The following is a 19,233-nucleotide window of genomic DNA, read 5'->3' as shown; positions in this document are numbered from 1 at the left end:
AGGATGTCTGGTAACCTTAGACTAGATCACCCTCCGGGTCCCTTCCAACTCTACAATTATTTGATTCTATGTACAGTGGTGCCTCGCAAGACGAAAAGAATCCGTTCTGTGATTCTCTTCGTCTAGCGGTTTTTTCGTCTTGCGAAGCAAGCCCATTGAAGGATTAGAGGATTAGCACTATTAGCGGCTTTTAGCGGCTTATCTGCTGATCAGATCAGCTGATAAGCGGCTTAGCGGCTTAGAGAAGGGGGGGGGAGGGAAAAAAACCAGCAGGAACTCGCAAGACATTGTCATCTTGCGAAGCAAGCCCATAGGAAATTCGTTTTGCGAAGCACCTCCAAAATGGAAAACTCTTTCGTCTAGCGAGTTTTCCGTCTTGCGAGGCATTCGTCTTGCGGGGCACCACTGTATGTGGTAACACTGGGGAAGCATCTCAGAATAAAGCTAAAGCATAACAACACCACTAGTGTACTATGATTGTGTTAAAACCAAGGCACCCACAACCAAACCCAGTCTGGAGGGCCTCCTTGCAGCCATTGGCGCTTTCCCTGAGTGAAGGTCTGGGTCAAAGGCATTTGCTTAAAACTCTCTTTTCCAATCTGTGTAAGAGCGAGCCATTTACTTTGCTGACACTTCCACTCATTGCAGTTCTAAGCACTTTAGAGATGGAAATCAAACCAAGCCAGGCAAGCCTGTGACCTTGTCAACATGAGGCTTTCTCCGGTGCCCTTGGGGGGAGGGGGGAGGGAGAGAATACAGATTGCGGGATAATTGTGCCAAACGAATCGTCAGCCCCACCACGTTATTTGATCAAGATGTTGAAGCTAGCCTGTGGCAGTTTGGAATATTTCATAATAAATATCAAGAGCAGGCCTGCTTGCTATATTAATACTGTAGTGTCTGTAGAACAAAATTCACCTTTGATTCCTATTCAAATAGGCAGATGATTTTGACTCCTAGAGGAAATTTATATAAGAGAGGAATAGAGGAAAAGAGAAGGAAGGAAAAAGACAGGCTAGCTATGTTAAGATTTAAACTTTAAAAGCTCTGACCCACTCAATTGAGTGGGTGAGAAACAATAACTTTATTGCACTATTCACAGAACCATAGAATTGTACAGCTGGAAGTGACCCCATGTGCCATCTAGTCCAGCCCCATGCACAGCTGGAATCAGAGCTAACGAACCCATGATAGATGGCCATCAGACCTCTGCTGGGAAACCTCCAATGAAGGAGGCTCCACCATCTTCCGACGGAGTCCGTTCCACTATCAAACAGCTCTTCCCATTGTAAAGTTCTTCCTAATGTTCTGCTGGAATCTACTTTCTTGACATTTGAATCAATTGGTTTGGTTCCTACCCTCTGGAGCAGCAGAAAACAAGCCTGCTCTTCCTTCCACATGGAAGCCCTTCAGATATTTGAAGATAGCTTTCCTATCACTTCTCAATCTTCCCTTCTCCAGGCTAAACATACCCAACTTCCTCCATCACTCCTCATGAGGCTTAGGTTCCAAACCCTTTGTCATCTTGGTTGCCCACTTCTGCATCTGTTCCAGCTTGTCACTATCCATCTTAAACCCCTCCATCAGGACGCTCACTTTTTGTTGATACAGCCTAGAAATGCATTAGCTTAGTCCTGTCCAAGCAAAGCATGCAACCCCAGTGAGGTTCCTGTCACATTCTCCTTTCTCTCACTTTGCAGGATACCATTTCCCCGCAACATATCCTGCAACTGCCTTGTTTTGTCTCTTCAGATGTTCCCCTCACAGTCGTTGTGAAGAGGCTTGCCCTGGTGGCTCCCATCTTTCTCCCTCCTTCGTGACACCCCAAATCTGCCACTTTCGTTAGCCTCCGGAAGGATCCAGAGGCTTGAGGGCTGGGAGCTGAGCACTCCGAGGAGTTGCAATAACACTAAATTGCTTCTTCAGCATTTAAAACCATTCAAGGGGATGGCAGAGGGCATTTCTCTCTCCTCCCCATTCAAACGTAATTAGGTTAAAAAAGAACAAGTGGGAGACTGTGCAGCCCAAGAAACTTACCAACACAGCTATTCCTTTCAGTGCCCACTCTGCCCTTGGAGCTGAGATCTGGTGCATGATTAAAACTGTGCTCTACAGGGAATCAATGATTTGTTTATCTCTTGCCAGGGCTAGGTGGGGAGAAACAGTATTACATGCTGAAACGACAACTTTGCCCTTGATATTACGAGGCTCCTGTACATACAGTGGTACCTCGGTGTAAGAACTGGTCTGTTTAAGAAAAATTTGGTTTACAAACGTCACAAACCAGAAGTAGTGTCCCGGTTTGCGAACTTACCTCGGTCTAAGAACGGACGCCGAACGGTGGAAGGGCACTGGCAGCGGGAGGCCTCATTAGGGAAAGTGCACCTCAGTTTAAGAATGGTTTCGGTTTAAGAACGGACTTCTGGAATGGATTAAGTTTGTAAACTGAGGTACCACTGTATTTGGACTATCTATTGCATGCCTAAGAATTGCAGAAAATTCATAGGGTTGTGGGGTTTTTTGCACATTATCCAATTTGGTTCTCATCCATAAAAGTACACAAGGAACAGTTTTGTAATAATAAATAATAATAATAATAATAATAATAATAATAATAATAATAATAATTTATTATTTATACCCCGCCCATCTGGCTGGGCCTCCCCAGCCACTCTGGGCGGATTCCATAAAACCAAAAATACAGTAAAATCACACGTTAAAAACTTCCCTGAACAGGGCTGCCTTCAGATGTCTTCTGAATGTCAGGTAGTTGTTTATCGCTTTGACATCTGGTGGGAGGGCGTTCCACAGGGCGGGCGCCACTACCGAGAAGGCCCTCTGCCTGGTTCCCTGTAGCTTTGCTTCTCGCAATGAGGGAACCACCAGAAGGCCCTCGGTGCTGGACCTCAGTGTGCGGGTAGAACGATGGAGGTGGAGACGCTCCTTCAGGTATACTGGACCGAGGCCGTTTAGGGCTTTAAAGGTCAGCACCAACACTTTGAATTGTGCCCAGAAACGTACTGGGAGCCAATGTAGGTCTTTCAAGACCGGTGTTATATGGTCTCGGCGGCCGCCCCTATTGTAAGTCAAATAGGGAGGAGATACGCTAGAAATTTGGGACGCGGGTGGTGCTGTGGGTTAAACCACAGAGCCTAGGGCTTGCTGATCAGAAAGTCGGCGGTTCGAATCCCCATGACAGGGTGAGCTCCCGTTGCTCGGTCCCTGCTCCTGCCAACCTAGCAAGCTTGAAAGCACATCAAAGTGCAAGTAGATAAATAGGTACCACTCTGGCGGGAAGGTAAACGGTGTTTCCATGCGCTGCTCTGGTTCGCCAGAAGCGGCTTAGTCATGCTGGCCACATGACCCAGAAGCTGTACGCTGGCTCCCTCGGCCTATAGAGCGAGATGAGCGCCGCAACCCCAGAGTCGGCCATGACTGGAACTAATGGTCAGGGGTCCCTTTACCTTTATGCTAGAAATTGGACAAAATGAAGCAAGTTCTCTAATGTATGGGGGTCTGTAAAATTGCCAATGGGTATAGGGTTTGTTTTATTCCCCCCCCCAACTTTTTTTATTGGTTTTCACAATATTATAGACAAACAGGGTTTGTTTGTTTTAAAGGTGGTTTAATGATGTGTGACAAGACTGCAATAATATATGTACTAATCTCTAGTACATGTGCTAATTTTTAGACATCCCAACCAGTATTGAGGTTCAATGGATTCCAAGAGGTCTTAGTGCACTCTAGTGGCCAAATGGAAGGATCGCCCAGCATCACATCTTGCCTTTTCCACCAACATCCACTGAGGACTTGTCCACACATTTCCTCTGTGCTGTAAAGCTCCATGTCCAAGCCTTCTTCTTTTTGCCCGGGAGCTTCCTCCACAAAAAAACGCTCTTTAACCCTGAATCAGAGCAAATCGCAATCTGCGGGAAACCTGAATTGTTGTTTGTTGTGCTTTTTGAATTTATAATAGGAAGCATCACAGAGGAGGAGAATCAAGGATCCTGACTGGGGGCCCTAATCTTGTTTGCCTGTTCTGCCTAGCAAAGCACCCGTGTTAAGGCTGGAAAATACATTTGTGATTCAATTCTGCCGTGGGCTCCTGACAGCGCTGGGTTCCAGGCATTAGTAGCAAATAGCCTGGCTCCCGTCTCCTTATATTAGGCAGAGTCTGTGTGCATTAAACAGACTGTTTAGGGCAGGCTCCTTATTGCTTAGGAGAGGAAGACCACATTTGCCTTCCCAGGCCTGATGTGGAAAAGAGTGGTCAATAGCAGGTAGAAAATACTTATTTGGGCTGGACATGAAGAGACACCAAAAGCCATCAGGTTTTTACCAATTTCACTCTTGTGATACATACATACATACATACATACATACATACATACATGAGAGCCAGTGTGGTGGCAGTGGTTTAGGGTGTCAGTCAAATCCCCACTTGGCCATGAAGCTCATTGGGTGACTTGTTGGGGGCCAGTCACTGCCTCTTATCCTAACCCTACCTTGAGGGTTGTTGTGGAGATTAAGTGAGCTCCTCTGATGAAAAGTGGGATACAAATGCAATAAAAAGTGTGTGTTTGGGGGGAGGAGGAGGAAATAAATGAATAATTAAATATATGCAATTATCTATCTAATCTATCCAGCCCTACACATACTTTGGCAAGCAGCTTCTACCATATCAATAATAGACTTGCCTCCCTCATTTCATTAGCTGCCTCTCCTGGGCTGCTTTACCAATGGCTCATTGGGGGCCACTTTCTGATCTATTAGTTTCTGGAAAAGCACCTCTTGTTCTTGCCAGAGACGCATTTCCCTCTGCAGGAGTTATTTCATTAACGCAGCCTGAGTTTTAATGCAATAATCTTTGAAGAAGTTTCCAGTAATGCAGGAATCATGCCAACACTATCTGCATTAGTTGCACTAGGATGTAAGAAGAGGCAGCTGCTGGATCAGGCCAAAGTGGCACCATCTGGTCCATTATGTCACGGTCCGGTTCACGGGTGATCGAAGTCCCGGCAGGGGATGTCAGGACCGGGGGCAAGATGGCGGGGTGGGAGCAGGAATGGGGGTCCGGAAGCCAGAAGTCAGGAAGCCAAGAGTCCGGGGGTCAGGAAACAAGGAGTCATGAAGTCAAAGGGTCCGAGGACCAAGAAGCAAGGAATCACAAAATCAAGGGTCCAAGGATCCAAGAGTGAAGATGCCAAGGTTCAAGGGTCAGGAAGCAAGCAGCCAAACGCAGCAAGGCAGGAAACGTGTTGCTGTGGCAAAGAGCCGAAGGGAAATGCTGACCTTATATCCCTTCCCAGCTCTTGCCACCAGGTGCTGTGAGTTACCAATTGGCCTCACCTGTGCGGCCGCACCTTACCTCTCCAGAACAAACTTAGGAAGGCCCCAGTCCTGCAAAGTCCTACTGGTCACTGGCCCTGGCTCCTGCACGCACACCTGACACATCATCCTGTTCTCACAGTGGCCACCCAGACGCTGCCAAGGGAAGCCCAAAAGCAATGCTCTCCTCCTCCTCTGGTTTCCAGCACCTGGGATTCAGAAGCATTGCTGCGTTCAATTGTGGAGGCAGAGCACACTGACAGCCCTCTCCTCCTCCATGAATTTGTCTCTTCCTGTTTTAAAGCCATCCAGGTTGGTGGCCATCACTGCCTCCTGTGGGAGGGAGTTCCAGAGATTAACTATGCACCACCTAAACACTTCCAAAACAGGCCCCATGAACGAACGTTCCTCACTGGGGTTGAGCCTCAATAACCGTTCTAAATCCTGCCTAGATCAATTGAATTTCAGTGGTTAAAGCAGAAGGGGCATAATCCAGGGAAATCTAGGCAATTTCCAACGCCTGCCGATTTCAACATTTATCCAGCACAACTTTAAAGCCCCCCCCCTCCCCTTGAAACCAAAGGGATATTGATACTGGCAGCATTGCAACACCATTTCACACGGGGCAAATGAGGGAGGGGGAAAAGGCACAATCCTGTTCATTGGGGCTTTTCGTTTCCATTTTATTTTTGCCTTACAAATAAACAAACAAACAATGAAAATAAATATATAAATAAATAAATAACCATCACAGGACATCAACTGGAATGTAGGTTCATGCACAGGTAACACCAATGATTAAATAAGCAGCATTTGAAATGACTGTATGACCTTCCTTGTCTTACATTCAATTTGCATTCCTCTACATTTATACACAGACACCTAAAAGTCTCTCTAACTGGACATGCACTGCATTCTCTAATAGGAAACGCGTACTTCTGGACACTCAAAAGGGAGGCTGGGGCAGAATCTGTGGGGAGCATCTCTTGGGTGAAAACACGTCCAACCAGAGAACACCTGGGACATTTAATTTCGTGCTGTTAAGATGAAGACCATGATCATCTGCAGGCGGCCAATGGGATTACAGCACAATCGCATCTTACGCAGAGTTTCGCTTCCAAGGGTTTTGTGTATACCACAAAGGTCGCACATACGCAGCCCCGGCTGGCAGGTGAGGGGGGGAACCGCAGGACTCCTAGAGCAGGTGCGCTGAGCAGGCCTTGCCCCCCCCCCCCGCAAGCAAGGTGGAGAGCTCAAAAGCTCTTTTCATTTGGGGTTACCTTTTAAGATCTCCACCTTGCTTGGGGGAGGGGAAGCGGCAAGGCCTGCTCAACGCACCACTTCTGGAAGGCCAGGGATGCTCATGGAAGATTTCCCTGCGAGATCTTGCAAGATCAGCACAGAGCTAGCGCACTGTCTGGGTCTTGGCCTCATCAAGCAAGGCTTAAATGCTCTTTCCATAGTGGGTAACCACAAAAGGACCTGGCGCAAAAAACGCTTTTGAGCTCTCCGCTTTGCTTGGATTTAACTTGCACAATTTCAACTGCATATGGTAGAAATTGTGCAGGTTAAATGCACATAAGATGCCACTTTACTGTATTTAACTTCATGTGGCACCTTCACTACTACAAAATAAAAAAATTCCTTCCAGTAGCACCTTAGAGACCAACTAAGTTTCTTATTGGTATGAGCTTTTGTATGCATGCACACTTCTTCAGATACTACTACTAGTCGTACCTTGGAAGTCAAACAGAATCCGTCCCGCAAGTCCGTTCGACTTCCAAAATGTTTGAAAACCAAAGCGGTTTCTTATTGGCTGCAAGAAGCCCCTGCAACCAATCGGAAGCCACAGAAGCCCCGTCGGACGTTTGGGTTCCAAAAGAACGTTCGAAAACTGCAACACTCACTTCCGGGTTTTGATCGTTCGGGAGCCGATTTGTTCAGGAGCCAATGCGTTCAAGATCCAAGGTACGACTGTACAGGCAAGTTATGGCAGGCTGACTATCCATCCTTCTAACATATTTATTCTACAACACAACTCTGTTTTACAAAGTTCCAGGAACTTTTAGTAGAACACAACGATAACAAACTTTTCTTATTTAAATGCTTTTGCATATCTGACATTTAAATGGCATTCTACGATAGGAATGTTTAATTCCAATTTGATTGTTGCCTCCCACTTTTTTGAGATGTTCCTTGCAGACTGTGCCTGCCACCGAGCAGCTGACAGGGATGACATTTGCCCAGGAAATGTCTCTGCCTAATTCCTTTCTCTAAAAAGGACCCAAAATGGGTGGTTTAAATTCTTCAACTCCTTTAGCAGCTCTCTAGTATTGCTTGTGGACCAGTCACCACAGGCTTTACATTCAGAATTCCCAACGAACCCTTCCTACAAATTGCTCAGCATGCAATGGGTACATTCCTAGAACCAAGATACAAATGGCAATCAAAGGTGTGCTTGCAAAGGGAAACACATTTCCAACTGTATGTGTAAACTGTAACACAGGAAAATGATGGACAGGGGAAAGCTTAAGCCGGGCGTCCTCAACCTTGGCCCTCCAGGTGTTTTGAGACTACAGTTCCCAGCATCCCTGACCACTGGTCCTGCTAGCTAGGGATCATGGGAGTTGTAGGCCTGGCTTTAAGCACGCCAACACTCCTGCCTCTCTGCTCTTTCTCTGTTCAATGGGCAGGCTGGACTCAACAATGGGAATATCAAGGCAGAAGTATTACAGATGCTCAGGAACAATTCTTTTGCGCCATCCATATCCCTCTGGGTCCTTACCTTCTGTTTCAGAATCAGTTTACCCCAAAACTCCCCCCATATTATTTTTTTATAAATAGATAACAAAGAATTAGAAAGTCAGAGATCGGTCACACCTTAGGAAGCCTAACAGGTAAAGAGAATAACTTCAAGGCTAGGACCGTTGTTAAAAAGGGCAAAACCTGTGGGGAAAAACAAGAGCCCAGTGGTGGGTTTTAATTCCCTGACCCTCCATGGCTAGAGGACCACCTGGGGCAGCTGTAGAAAGATGTAGGAAAAGTTTAACATGCACAGGTGAGGAGGGAGGGCTTCCTGTCTGCCCCACCCAAAAGCACTGCGCCTCTAGCTGCAGGCAGGGAATCTCTAAGTGCAGAGGTGGTGGTGGTGGTGGGGAGGGGCTCATTGGATGTTTTCCAACTCTACAGTTCTACCACAAAGGATCTGAGTAACCCTAACCCTTTCCCTGCCAGCTGTAAGTCAGCACCCAGCCACTCTAAACTGCTTGTCCACCTGCAGAATGGGGAGGAAGACCAGTTTTGAATGGATAAGAAGCTGTCAAGGAAAGAGTAAAACAGCCAGTTCTCCCCTGAGAACTGACTGCCACTCCTCCTGACTGCAGCTTTACCTGAACAGACAGACAGACAAAGGGGGTGGAGATCACATAACCACAATGATCTGCCCTGTGGCTTTTAAAGTCAGAGGTTTTGAATGAGAAAGAGGCACAAAATGAGTAACTTGGAAGTATTAAATATATTCTAGAGTAGCAGTTCCCAAGGTGGGTAGGATCACCCCCTGGGGGCAGTGGGATTTCTGGGGGGACGGGACGGGACTAAGAGGCAAAGGGGTGGCAAGGGATGCTGCAGGTGTAAATGACAAGCAGACTTTGAAAAGCTGGTCTCACTGGATCCAGTTCATCAGTTCTGTTGAATCAATTTAACTACATAGTGATTTTCCCTAGTGGGTCATGCAAACCAGTATTGAGGAACACTGCTTTTCATAGGGGAGGGGGCAGTGGGGGTGGAATTTATGGAACCAAGGGGGCAGCGGGCTGAAAAACATTTGGGAATCGCTGCACTTCAGCATTCAAGGACCTTGTCTGAAGTCAGGTCAGCCTCAGAGCAGAAGTCGGGAATGCTAATGTAACCTAAATGAGCCTTCCCCAACCTGGTGCCCTCCACATTAGAAGACTGAAGATGGTCAACAAAGGGGGGGGGAATGAAGCGCAGGCTAATCCTAAGAGCGCGCACACCCCCCCCCTGCCAAGTTTCCCTCTTGGAAGATTACGTTTTGCAGAAAGTGTTTCAGACAGGGAAAGACTTCTGTGTGTCGCTCACAGACAAACACAGTGAGATTTACTCCAAAGTAAACTTGCAGAGGTTTGTGATGCCAGAGAGCTAGGAGGCCCACCTAGCTGCCCAAGAGCTCTAAAGCTGCTGCTTGTGATATGCAACTGAGTTCTCGGCAAATCTGTGTGGTGCTGGCTCCCGGAGAGTTGCCAGAGGCTTGTGGATCTGTCCAGGAGTAATGTGGTGTCCGGTTATCGTGGTCTGCCTGACGGACTCATCCCGAGAGCCGTCCCATGTCTGAAAAACCTACAACACCCTCACCCCATTCTGAGGAAATTCAGTGAGAGGGCGGGTGGGGAGGACTGCCTTTCGGACGCAGTTTTAGGTTTTGGGCACGCCTGTTGCAGACTTCTCGTCTCCAGAATCATCCTCGTCCTTTGACTCTCCCGAGTCATTGGACTCCTTGGGGCTGTCCTGGGACTCTGCCTTCTTGTCCTTCCGGATCGCCACTGTGCTGGCCGAGAACCCCTTGAAGCCGGCCAGGGGGCTTGAGGAGAAGGGGTAGCTCAAGCCAAACGCACTGCTGCTGCTGCTGCTGCTGACGGTGCTCAGGCGGGTCTCTTCCCCTTCCAGCAATTTTCTGCAGGGGCAAAAACACACAAACCACTTCAGAACAAGACTACGGATCTCTCAAGGTCCACCACTGATGCTTTAGAGCAGTGGTTCCCAAAGTGGGTGGTGGCGCCCCCTGGGGGCCGAGGTGTCAGGGAGTCATTCACCCAGAAAGACGGAGAAGATTCCAGAACAGTTGTATATAAGTGGGCGTGGCACCCTGAGCACGTGCAGCTTCAGCTGGAAGCGCTGATAAAAAGAGAACTTTCGTTTTAGCTTTTCGCAGACAACCGACCAACAAATGCTGTCTGCAAACTGCTGCATCCTGACTGCCAATGGGCTGTGTCTGCCTACGTCATTGCTTTTTTTTTTTTAATATATATTTTATTCAGGATTTTCTTGTTTTACAGAAGTGTAGTGCCTCGTATTTTTTTTTTTTATGTAATATTTTTACAAATCCGTTTCATTTGTTGAGGCATTAGGGGGAGCAGAAAAAAGGAAGGGGGGTGGAGAGAGGGAAGATGGATAGGGGTGGGGTCGGGTGGCGGTGTTTCTATTATGTTTAATGTATGTAGAGTTTGGTGTCAGCGTTGCTTGTGTTGTTCACGTGTGTTCCTTTGGTGGTGAGAGAGGTTGGGGTTGGCCTAGGGTGTGATTGTTTGCTTGTGATTGGCTTGCCTACGTCATTGCTAAAGAGAAAGAGGGACTGACACTTAAGTGTGCCGTCACAGCTATTGCCGTAATGATTGTAAATAGTGCTACCGTGATGCATTTATGACCAGTCAACCAATAAATCACTTGACTGAGTTGCACAGCGTCTGGGAGTGTAACTTCAATTGCTGGCCACTGTTTCCAGAAACTCTGCTAAATGGACAAAAGCTTCTAACGAGGTGCCTACACACGAGTATTCTCATGCAGCGAGAGTGTGATGACCTGGGGGGTATGAAGGGATAGGGGGCGGCATAGGGGACACTGGAGGTGTCAGCAACTATCAGCCTTTGAAAATCTGGATCAAATGCATCAGTTTTCTTGAATTCTGGCTAGGTTTTTAGATTTTCTGTGAATCTTAGTGGTTTGTTCAAACTGCTATTCTGAAATAATGCTTTTAATAAGGTGGGGGTCACTGGGGGTGGGTTTAGGGAACCAAGGGGCCGTGGCCCTCAAAAGGCTTGGGAACCACTGCTGTAGAAACCCAACCAAGTACTTTTGAGAAATAAACGCTGCAGCATGTTGCCTAGGGCAGCGCCAAGGACAGTGGCAGGGAGCAGCCAGAGGGCAGGCATGTTTGCTGAAGCTAAGAAGGTCTGGGTCTTCTCAGCGCATACACAGAAACCTGCCTAGAAACCACAGCTATCTACCTTGGGTTCCACAATTAAAAATAGAAGATTAAAAAAAGGGGAAAGTCAGGAGAGGGCAACCAAGATGATCAAAGGCCTGGAAAAGAAGCCAAGATCAGTTGAGGGAGCTGGGAAGAGAAGATTGAGAGGGGATATGACTGTAATACCTCAAGGACCACTTCCTTCTGTAAGAACTGGCAAGGACCCTGCAATTATCCTCTGAGGCTCTTCTTTGTGTGTCTCTTCCACAAGAAGTCCGGAGGGTGGCAACACAAGAACAGGCCTTTTCCGCGGTGACTCCCCATTTGTGGAACGCTCTCCCTAGAGATGCTCACCTGACGCCTTCATTACACAACTTGAGGTGCCAGGTGAAAATGTTCCCTCTTCAACTGGGTGCTGGGCTGATTAACATTCTATGGCTTTTAAAATGTGTTTGTGTGAAATGAAAAAGGTATTTAAATATACCTTTCTGAAGAAACCAGAGGCCTTCCTCCTGGGCATTGTCGGCCAGAAGGTGTCAAAGAAGGATAGAACCTTTTTTATGTATGCCACAACAGCAGCAAGAATTCTCATTGCAAAGCACTGGAAGACACAAGATCTACCCACCTTGGAAGATTGGCAAATGCAACTAATAGACTACATGGAAATGGCGGAAATGATTGGCAGAATTTGAGACCAGGGAGAAGAGTTCGTGGAAGAAGATTGGAGGAAATTTAAAAATTATTTACAGAAACACTGTAAAATTTTTGAACGCTGATGACGTTGAAATGAACTGAAGGGGTTCTAGCAACAAGGCAAAATGTAAGATGGGATTGATAATAGATAAGTTAAATTGGATATGAATTTGCTGAACCAAATTTTTAAAAAGGGATACAAAAAAGGGAGGCGTGAGGAAGTCAGGAAAATAAGTTAACTAAAGATGAGAAATTAAAAAAGAGGGAGTTTTGTTTTTATGTGTTTCTCCCCCCCCCTTTGTGTTTAATGCTTGTATTTTTGTACTTTGTGATTTTGTATTTTTCTGTTTTTGTACTTTTTCTGAATTATTTTATTGATAAAACTTAATAAAATATTAATTAAAAAAATGTGTTTGTGGAAGGTTTGTCACTGGCTAGTTTGGGTTTTATTGTGTATCTTGTGTAGTCATTCTGTATTTTTCTGTGTGAGCTGCCCTAGGATCTTCAGATGAAGGGTGGTATATCAATTTAAATAATATCAATAATAATATGTCCCATGGGAGATGGAGAAAGCTTGTTCCCTGCTGCTCCAGAGGGTAGTATTCAAACCAATGGATTCAAATGGCAAGAAAGGAGATTTGGACTAAACATCAGGAAGAATTTTTTGAGGGTAAGAGCTGTTCAATAGTGGTGGACTCTTCTTCTTCATCAGGTGTTTTTAAACAGAGGTGGGCTAGCCATCCGTCATGGATTCTTTGGCTGAGATTCCTGCACTGCAGGAGGGTGGACTAGATGACTCTCAGGGTCCCTTCCAACTATACCATTCGATGTTTCAATGATTTGTGCAGGGGATATTCCTGGTGGATGGTTTCCCCACCCCAAAATTAGCATTAGTTGATGTGGGACCTGCATATTGGAGACCAAAACATTGATGCCCAACCTCCGTTTCTACCCCGAACAGCCCAAAGAACGGAACAACAGGTGAGCAGGAAGGGGGAGATGGCCCTCTTACCTGTACGCTGCTATTTCAATATCCAGAGCCATCTTCACATTCAACAGGTCCTGGTACTCCCGCAGGTGACGGGCCATCTCCCCCTTGGTTGTCCTCAGGGCATTTTCCAGCTGGCTGATGGTCTCCTGAAATGTATCACAATTTCTACGTAACATCAATACCTGTAGCACTTTAAAGCATAATAAGGAAGGCGGATCCCCACCCCCGAGGTACTGCCAATCAAAACCAGCCTTCCCCAACCAGGTGCTCTCCAACTGTGGACTACACATCCCATTAGCCTCAGCCAACTGCCCTAGATGTTGGGAACTGTAGTCTAACCTTCCTGCGTATGCTAAGATGAGGATGGCTGGTTGTCAGAGGAGAGGACAGGATGGCAGAGACAGGCATGGGGGGATGTGATCATGAGCTGTGGGCAGGGGGACTGTCTAGGAAAAGTGGATTTTAAGGAGAAAGGTGCGCAGAACTTTGGGACAGCAAGCGAGAATTGACAGAGGAAGAGCAGGGCTTGGAGAATGGAGTTCATTGTCAGGGAGAAGATGGGGAAATAAGGGCAGAAGGAAAACAGTAGACAAGTAAAAGCAAGAACAATCTTTACAAACGTTCCCTGACTGATCTGTGGAGCACAACTCAACATTGAGGCCTTTAAGACAGAAAAGGCAACAGGCAGAGAGTTAGGCAGGTTAACTTAAAGAGGCAGCTGAAAAACAGCCAAACCACGGTTTGTTAACAACTCTTAGCTCAACAAACCGTGGCTTCCGTGTGACGCACCTGCAAGTCGCGCAACTCTTTGCTGCTCCTCTCCTCGGCCTCCTGCAGCTGCCTCTCCAGGGACTCATTGGCTCCGCGCAGGGACTCGATCTCGATGTTCCGGGCTTGCAGCTGCCGGCGATATTCGGAAATCTCCTCCTTGGCTTGGCGGATGCTGTCGCTGCTGCGAGCTGCCTCTTCAGTGAAGTTGGCAAACTTGGATTTGTACCACTCCTCAGCCGACTGCTGGTTCCGGGCGGACAGGACTTCGTACTGGGTGCGGATCTCTTTCAAGGCAGCCGTGAGGTCGGGCTTGCTCATGTCGATCTCGACGGAGACCTGGAGAGGAACAGATAGAGGGAAGGCCCTCAGCGGCAGGAAGAGGTCTGCTCTTCCTAATGAGAGGCCCTGGGAATCTGCTCTATTTATTATGATGGTGGCTGGGAATGCAGTTATTATCATGCTTTATGATTACAGTCATACCCTGTTTCCCCCCAAGGAGCTTAAGGTGAGACCCGTGTGGATAAGCTCAGATTTTCACTAATATATCCATTCCTAAGTACACTTTAGGGATGTGGGTGGCGCTGTGGGTTAAACCACTGAGCCTAGGACTTGCCGATCAGAAGGTTGGCGGTTTGAATCCCTTTGACGGGGTGAGCTCCCGTTGCTCGGTCCCTGTTCCTGCCAACCTAGCAGTTCAAAAGCACACCAGTGCAAGTAGATAAATAGGTACCGCTCCAGCGGGAAGGTAAACGCCGTTTCCGTGCGCTGCTCTGGTTTGCCAGAAACGGCTTAGTCATGCTGGCCACATGACCCGGAAGCTGTACGCCGGCTCCCTCGGCCAATAAAGCGAGATGAGCGCCGCAACCCCAGAGTCGGCCACGACTGGACCTAATGGTCAGGGTCCCTTTACCTTTAAGTACACTTTCCTCCATTGTATGTATTTTGGTGAACACAACTTAGAGAACTGCAAGGCAAAATTCAGAGAGGTGCAAATTTCAATGGGTGGTGTGTTGGCATATTTCGGCTGGCATACTGTTCCAGAAACGGTTACCTGGGCAATTTCACCTTTAACTGTGAACAGAATTAAATTTCTCCCAGAGGTCAAGAATGCCCCCGCTAACCCCTCCCGTTTCCAACAGGGCTTGCCGGATTGGCGGCTCTGAGGCTTTGTGCTTCCAAGCAAATGAAACGCCCCCCACCCCTAGGAAAGTGGGAAGGTGCCTTTATGGAGTCTCTGTGCCCTTGGTCCACTGAGCTCAGTGTGGTTTCGTGATGAGGTTTCCAGGGACATTTCCAGCCCTACTCAGAGATGCTGCCTGGAGCTGACCCTGGGACCTTCTGCATGCAGAGCCACTGGACTACCAAGGAGCGGGGGAGGGGCACCTGGCACCCAGCAAGGGGTGATCTCCGCTGACCTGCAGCCTCAAAGCTGGGAGAAAGGCTGGCCGCTCGTCACATGTGCTTCAGGGGGCAGCAGAGTTGCCACAGCCGGGGATCGGATGTCAGAGCCTGAGCAAAGGTCTCATGAGGACGTAAGAAGCGCCTGCTGGATCAGGCCAACCTAGTCCAGCATCTTGTTCTCACAGGGGCCAGCCAGATGCTCCAGTGGGAAACCTGCAAGCAGGATCCGAGCACAAGAGCAACTCTTCCCCCGTGGCTTCCAGGAACTGGTATTCAGAAGCACGGCTGCCTCCAGCTGTGGACGAAGAGCACAGCCATAGTCTCTTGTTGCTGCTCTCCAAACTCCACTCCCAATAAGCTGCAGGCAGCCCTGTTCACCATGTATCTAACCCAGGACTCCCAAGTCCCATCGCTCCCAGCCAGCATGGCCAATGGTCATAGCTAGGCCACAGGCCACTACAGTGGTGCCTCACAAGACGAAAAGAATCCGTTCTGTGATTCTTTTCGTCTAGCGGTTTTTTCGTCTTGCGAAGCAAGCCCATTGACGGATTAGCGGATTAGCGCTATTAGCGGCTTTTAGCTGCTTATCTGCTGATCGGATCAGCTGATAAGCGGTTTAGCAGCTTAGAAAAAAGGGGGGAAAGGGAAAAAAAACAGCAGGAACTCGCAAGACATTGTTGTCTTGCGAAGCAAGCCCATAGGAGATTCGTTTTGCGAAGCACCTCCAAAACGGAAAACTCTTTCGTCTAGCGAGTTTTCCGTCTTGCGAGGCATTCGTCTTGCAGGGCACCACTGTAGTCTCTTGTTGCTGCTCTCCAAACTCCACTCCCAATAAGCTGCAGACAGCCCTATTCACCATGTATCTAACCCAGGACTCCCAAGTCCCATCGCTCCCAGCCAGCATGGCCAATGGTCACAGCTAGGCCACAGGCCACTACATCTGGAAGGCACCACTTCTTTTCCAAATCCACTTCAACCTGCAGCCACAACCACACCCTGCAGCAGTGAGTTCCACTGATCAGCTAACACTTGAAGCCGCACTCCCGGTCAAACAATTCACTGCGTAACCCTAGAGGGGAGGAGTTGGGCTCGCAGGCACACAATCCATGTCGCTTCCCAACTGTAAGAAGAGCCAGGTTGCTGGATCAGACCAAAGGCCCACTGAGTCCTCTGCACCTGTGGACGATGTCCATGAACTGCTACATCTGGCAGCAGCAACCAATTCCCCAAATAACTGCACCATGTGCAAAGAAGCTTTAGCTTGCTCTGACTCTCACACGCAATTCCTTTAAAGTGCAATGTTCCTTCTCAAAGAATTCCAGACACTGAAGTTTACTCCTTACAGAGTTACAGTTCCTGGTAACCCTGAAAAAACTACACTGCCCACAATTCTATGAGGAGGCAAAACTTGCCTTAACTGTTCTTTTAATGAATCGCGCGTAGGCAGACAATGGTAACTGGATAACCTCAAGTCCTAGTATTATGCTAAGAGGAGTAAACTTAAGCCCGCAATATGTCTGGGTTTTCCCGGACACATCTGGGAATTGGGCTTGAAAATGGCGCAAAGGCGGATTTTTGCTGAATTGGCAAAATGTGCAGGAAAACCCAGACATGTGGCAAGTAGGGTGATTTTTTTAAAAAAATAAATCCCAAAAGTTCTTTAAAAGCACAAAAATGTTTCTATTTTTTGGAGGGGGGAATTGTTCACAGAAAAAGCTCAACAACTCTATCTGGATTTTCACTTTGGGGGAAATGACCACCCTAAGTAAACTTCTCTCCATCCATCTACTTTGTCCACACAATGGTTAGTTTTCTCAATCTTTCACGCGGATCCTTGGAAGCGCCTCCTAGGATGTAGCCTTGACTCCTGGAGAAGGAGTGAGACTAGAACTCAGGGACATTCAGTGGAGCTAAATGCTGGAAGACAGATAAGAGTCTTTCTTTAAACAGTGGGGCACAGCTAAACTAGGGGCACTCTCTCCCACAGGAGGCAGGAATGGCCACCAACCGAGATGGCTTTCAAAGGAGATTGGAGGAGAGGGCCAGATGGCGAAGCTCTGCCTCCACATCAGCAATTTCTGGAAGCAGCAGGAGGGGAGAGGGGCTCTTGTGCGCAAATCCTACTTGCAGGTTTCCCCAAAGGGGCATCTGAGTCAGAACAGGATGTTGAACTAGACGGACCATTGGCCTGATCCAGGTCAGAAGGCTCTTCTTCCCTCCTGAAGCAGGACATTTTGGGCGCTGCTTTCACTACATTCACCTTCCCTCCTCCTCCACCATCATGTCCTTTAGCCCTCCGGGTCGGCCCCTGTGCGCGCACGATGCTGGACCAGACAGTGGCGCCCCGGGAGCCCCCGCCTCACCTGCGCCCCCTGGAGCTCGGCCTGCAGCTCGGCCACCTCCTCGTCGTGGACGTGGCGCAGGAAGGCGATCTCGTCCAGGAGCGCCTCCACCTTCTTCTCCAGCTCCAGGCGGGCCAGGGCGGCGCGGTCGGCGTCCTTGCGCGCGTCGCGCAACGCCAGCTCGGCCTCCTGGCGCCGCGCCGCCTCGTGGGCCGCCTGCTCGCGCAGCCGCTGGAGGGCGCGGCCCAGCTGCTGGCTCTCCAGCGCCGCCTGGTCGCCGTCGTGGCGCAGCGCCTCCACCTGCGAGCGCAGCTCGCGCACCTCCTGCTCGTACAGCGCCTGCAGCCGCGACGGCTCGGCCTGCCGCTGCCGCAGCGCCGCCACCTCGGCCTCCAGCAGCCGGTTGTGCTGCTCCAGCTGGTGCACCTTCTCGATGTAGCTGACGAAGCGGTCGTTGAGGCCCTGCAGCTGCTCCTTCTCGTTGGTGCGCACGATCTTCAGCTCGTTGCTCAGCGCGCTCGGCCCCGACGCCCCGCCGCCCCGCAGCGCCTCCAGGTGGTCCAGCGAGCTGCTCGGCGCCGGCAGCTTCCGATACGACGACGAGAAGGCCGAGGGGCCCGGCGCCCCCGACCGGCCCGCCGTCGAGCCGTACGCCAGGCTCCGGCCCGCGAAGGGCTTCTTGCCGTAGGACGGCGCGGCGAAGAGCAGCTCCCGGCTGTAGCTCATGGCCGCGGCTGCGAGGGGCGTCCGGGGCTGCGCGAGGAAAGAGGGTCGCGGCGCCGGCGGAGGCTCTTCGACAGCGGGCGGGGAGCGCGGCACGGAGGCGCCTTTATCGCCGGGCCGGCGCCAATCCTAGCGGCGCAGCGGCGACAAAGTCACGTCGGGCAGCCAATTGCAAAGGCGAGGAGGGGGGCGCGGGGGGGGGGAGAAGGAGGAGGATTTTTCTCGCTGGCTGCCGCTGCCAAGAGCTTCATCAGCAAATGTGGCGGAGATCAGCCTTGACCTAGCCCCGAAATCTAGATGGGGAGGACGGGGGTCGTGGCAGGAGGCGGACGAGCCCTCGGGTCTCCCCACGCCGCTGCGTTGCAAAAGGCGGATCGGGCCCCCGAGGCGGAAATCGCAACCAAGGGAGCATCGGGGGCTCCCTTACCGAATCAGGCTACGTTGGTGCACCCAGCTCAGTGTCCTCTGCTCTGACCGGCAGCGTCTCTCCCGGCTTGCACAACGGGGTTTGTCCATTCCCGGCTGCACCTGTCAGCCTGCAAAGCCGATGCTCACCCGCTGAGCCGTGGTCCGTCCAGGGTACCCAAGACTTGACTCCCAGGGAGCCTTTGCATAGCGTTGCTCTGGCAGTGATAATAAGGTGGCAGGGAGTAATATTCCCAAGGGAACCTGCTTGTTGTTGCCACTTTTCCTGCCGGGCATCGGAGCTCCCCTAAAGCCCTGCTGGGACACAGGCAAGAAGCCATCCTGCTGGTCCTGATTTCCTCCTGCTCCCAACAGCTGCCAGCCTGGTGCCTCTGATATGTTCCGGGGAGGCAGGAATCCTGCCTGTTAAATGCCCTTTCAGGCTCACACTTTGATCCCCTCCATCCAATTCTTTGCTCATCTCAAAAAAACAGAGCCATGTGTAGTGCATCAGAGCATGTACAGAGTGCTGTTCCCACATCACCAATGGCTTGTTCCCATGTTAAGTTTACACAAGCGCAAGCTGTCTCTACACATGT

General features: G+C 49.5%; 1 protein-coding gene and 1 long non-coding RNA gene across 2 annotated transcripts in view; one reads left to right on the top strand and one right to left on the bottom strand.

The window, feature by feature from the left end:
• The first annotated feature begins 380 nt into the window (after positions 1–380).
• The window catches only part of LOC310712028, a 130,058-nt gene continuing 111,205 nt past the window's right edge, over positions 381–19,233 (top strand). Inside the window, exon 1 of the long non-coding RNA XR_014528742.1 lies at positions 381–411. This is a non-coding gene — a long non-coding RNA (uncharacterized lncRNA). The remainder of the gene's footprint in view (positions 412–19,233) is intronic.
• On the bottom strand, positions 5,993–18,261 carry LOC310711879 (low molecular weight neuronal intermediate filament-like). Its single transcript, XM_083514304.1, has 4 exons — positions 17,528–18,261; positions 13,782–14,099; positions 13,014–13,138; positions 5,993–10,018 (listed from the first exon to the last, which is right to left on the bottom strand). The coding sequence occupies exons 1-4, from the start codon at positions 18,230–18,232 to the stop codon at positions 9,760–9,762; spliced, it is 1,407 nt and encodes a 468-aa protein (XP_083370430.1). The 5' UTR covers positions 18,233–18,261; the 3' UTR covers positions 5,993–9,759.

The sequence above is a fragment of the Podarcis liolepis genome (assembly GCF_965112155.1).
Source record: "Podarcis liolepis genome assembly, chromosome: 7".
Taxonomy (NCBI): domain Eukaryota; kingdom Metazoa; phylum Chordata; class Lepidosauria; order Squamata; family Lacertidae; genus Podarcis; species Podarcis liolepis.
This window is presented reverse-complemented; position numbering and strand designations above follow the sequence as displayed.

What these genes read in the sequence shown, in the direction of transcription:
- LOC310711879 (XM_083514304.1), bottom strand. Translation starts at nt 18,232, where the DNA reads ATGAGCTACAGCCGGGAGCTGCTCTTCGCCGCGCCGTCCTACGGCAAG. An exon ending in AAGAGTTGCGCGACTTGCAG is followed by an intron (nt 13,139 to 13,781) that starts GTGCGTCACACG and finishes GATACATTTCAG; the next exon opens with GAGACCATCAGCCAGCTGGA. An exon ending in ATTGAAATAGCAGCGTACAG is followed by an intron (nt 10,019 to 13,013) that starts GTAAGAGGGCCA and finishes TTGCCCCTGCAG; the next exon opens with AAAATTGCTGGAAGGGGAAG.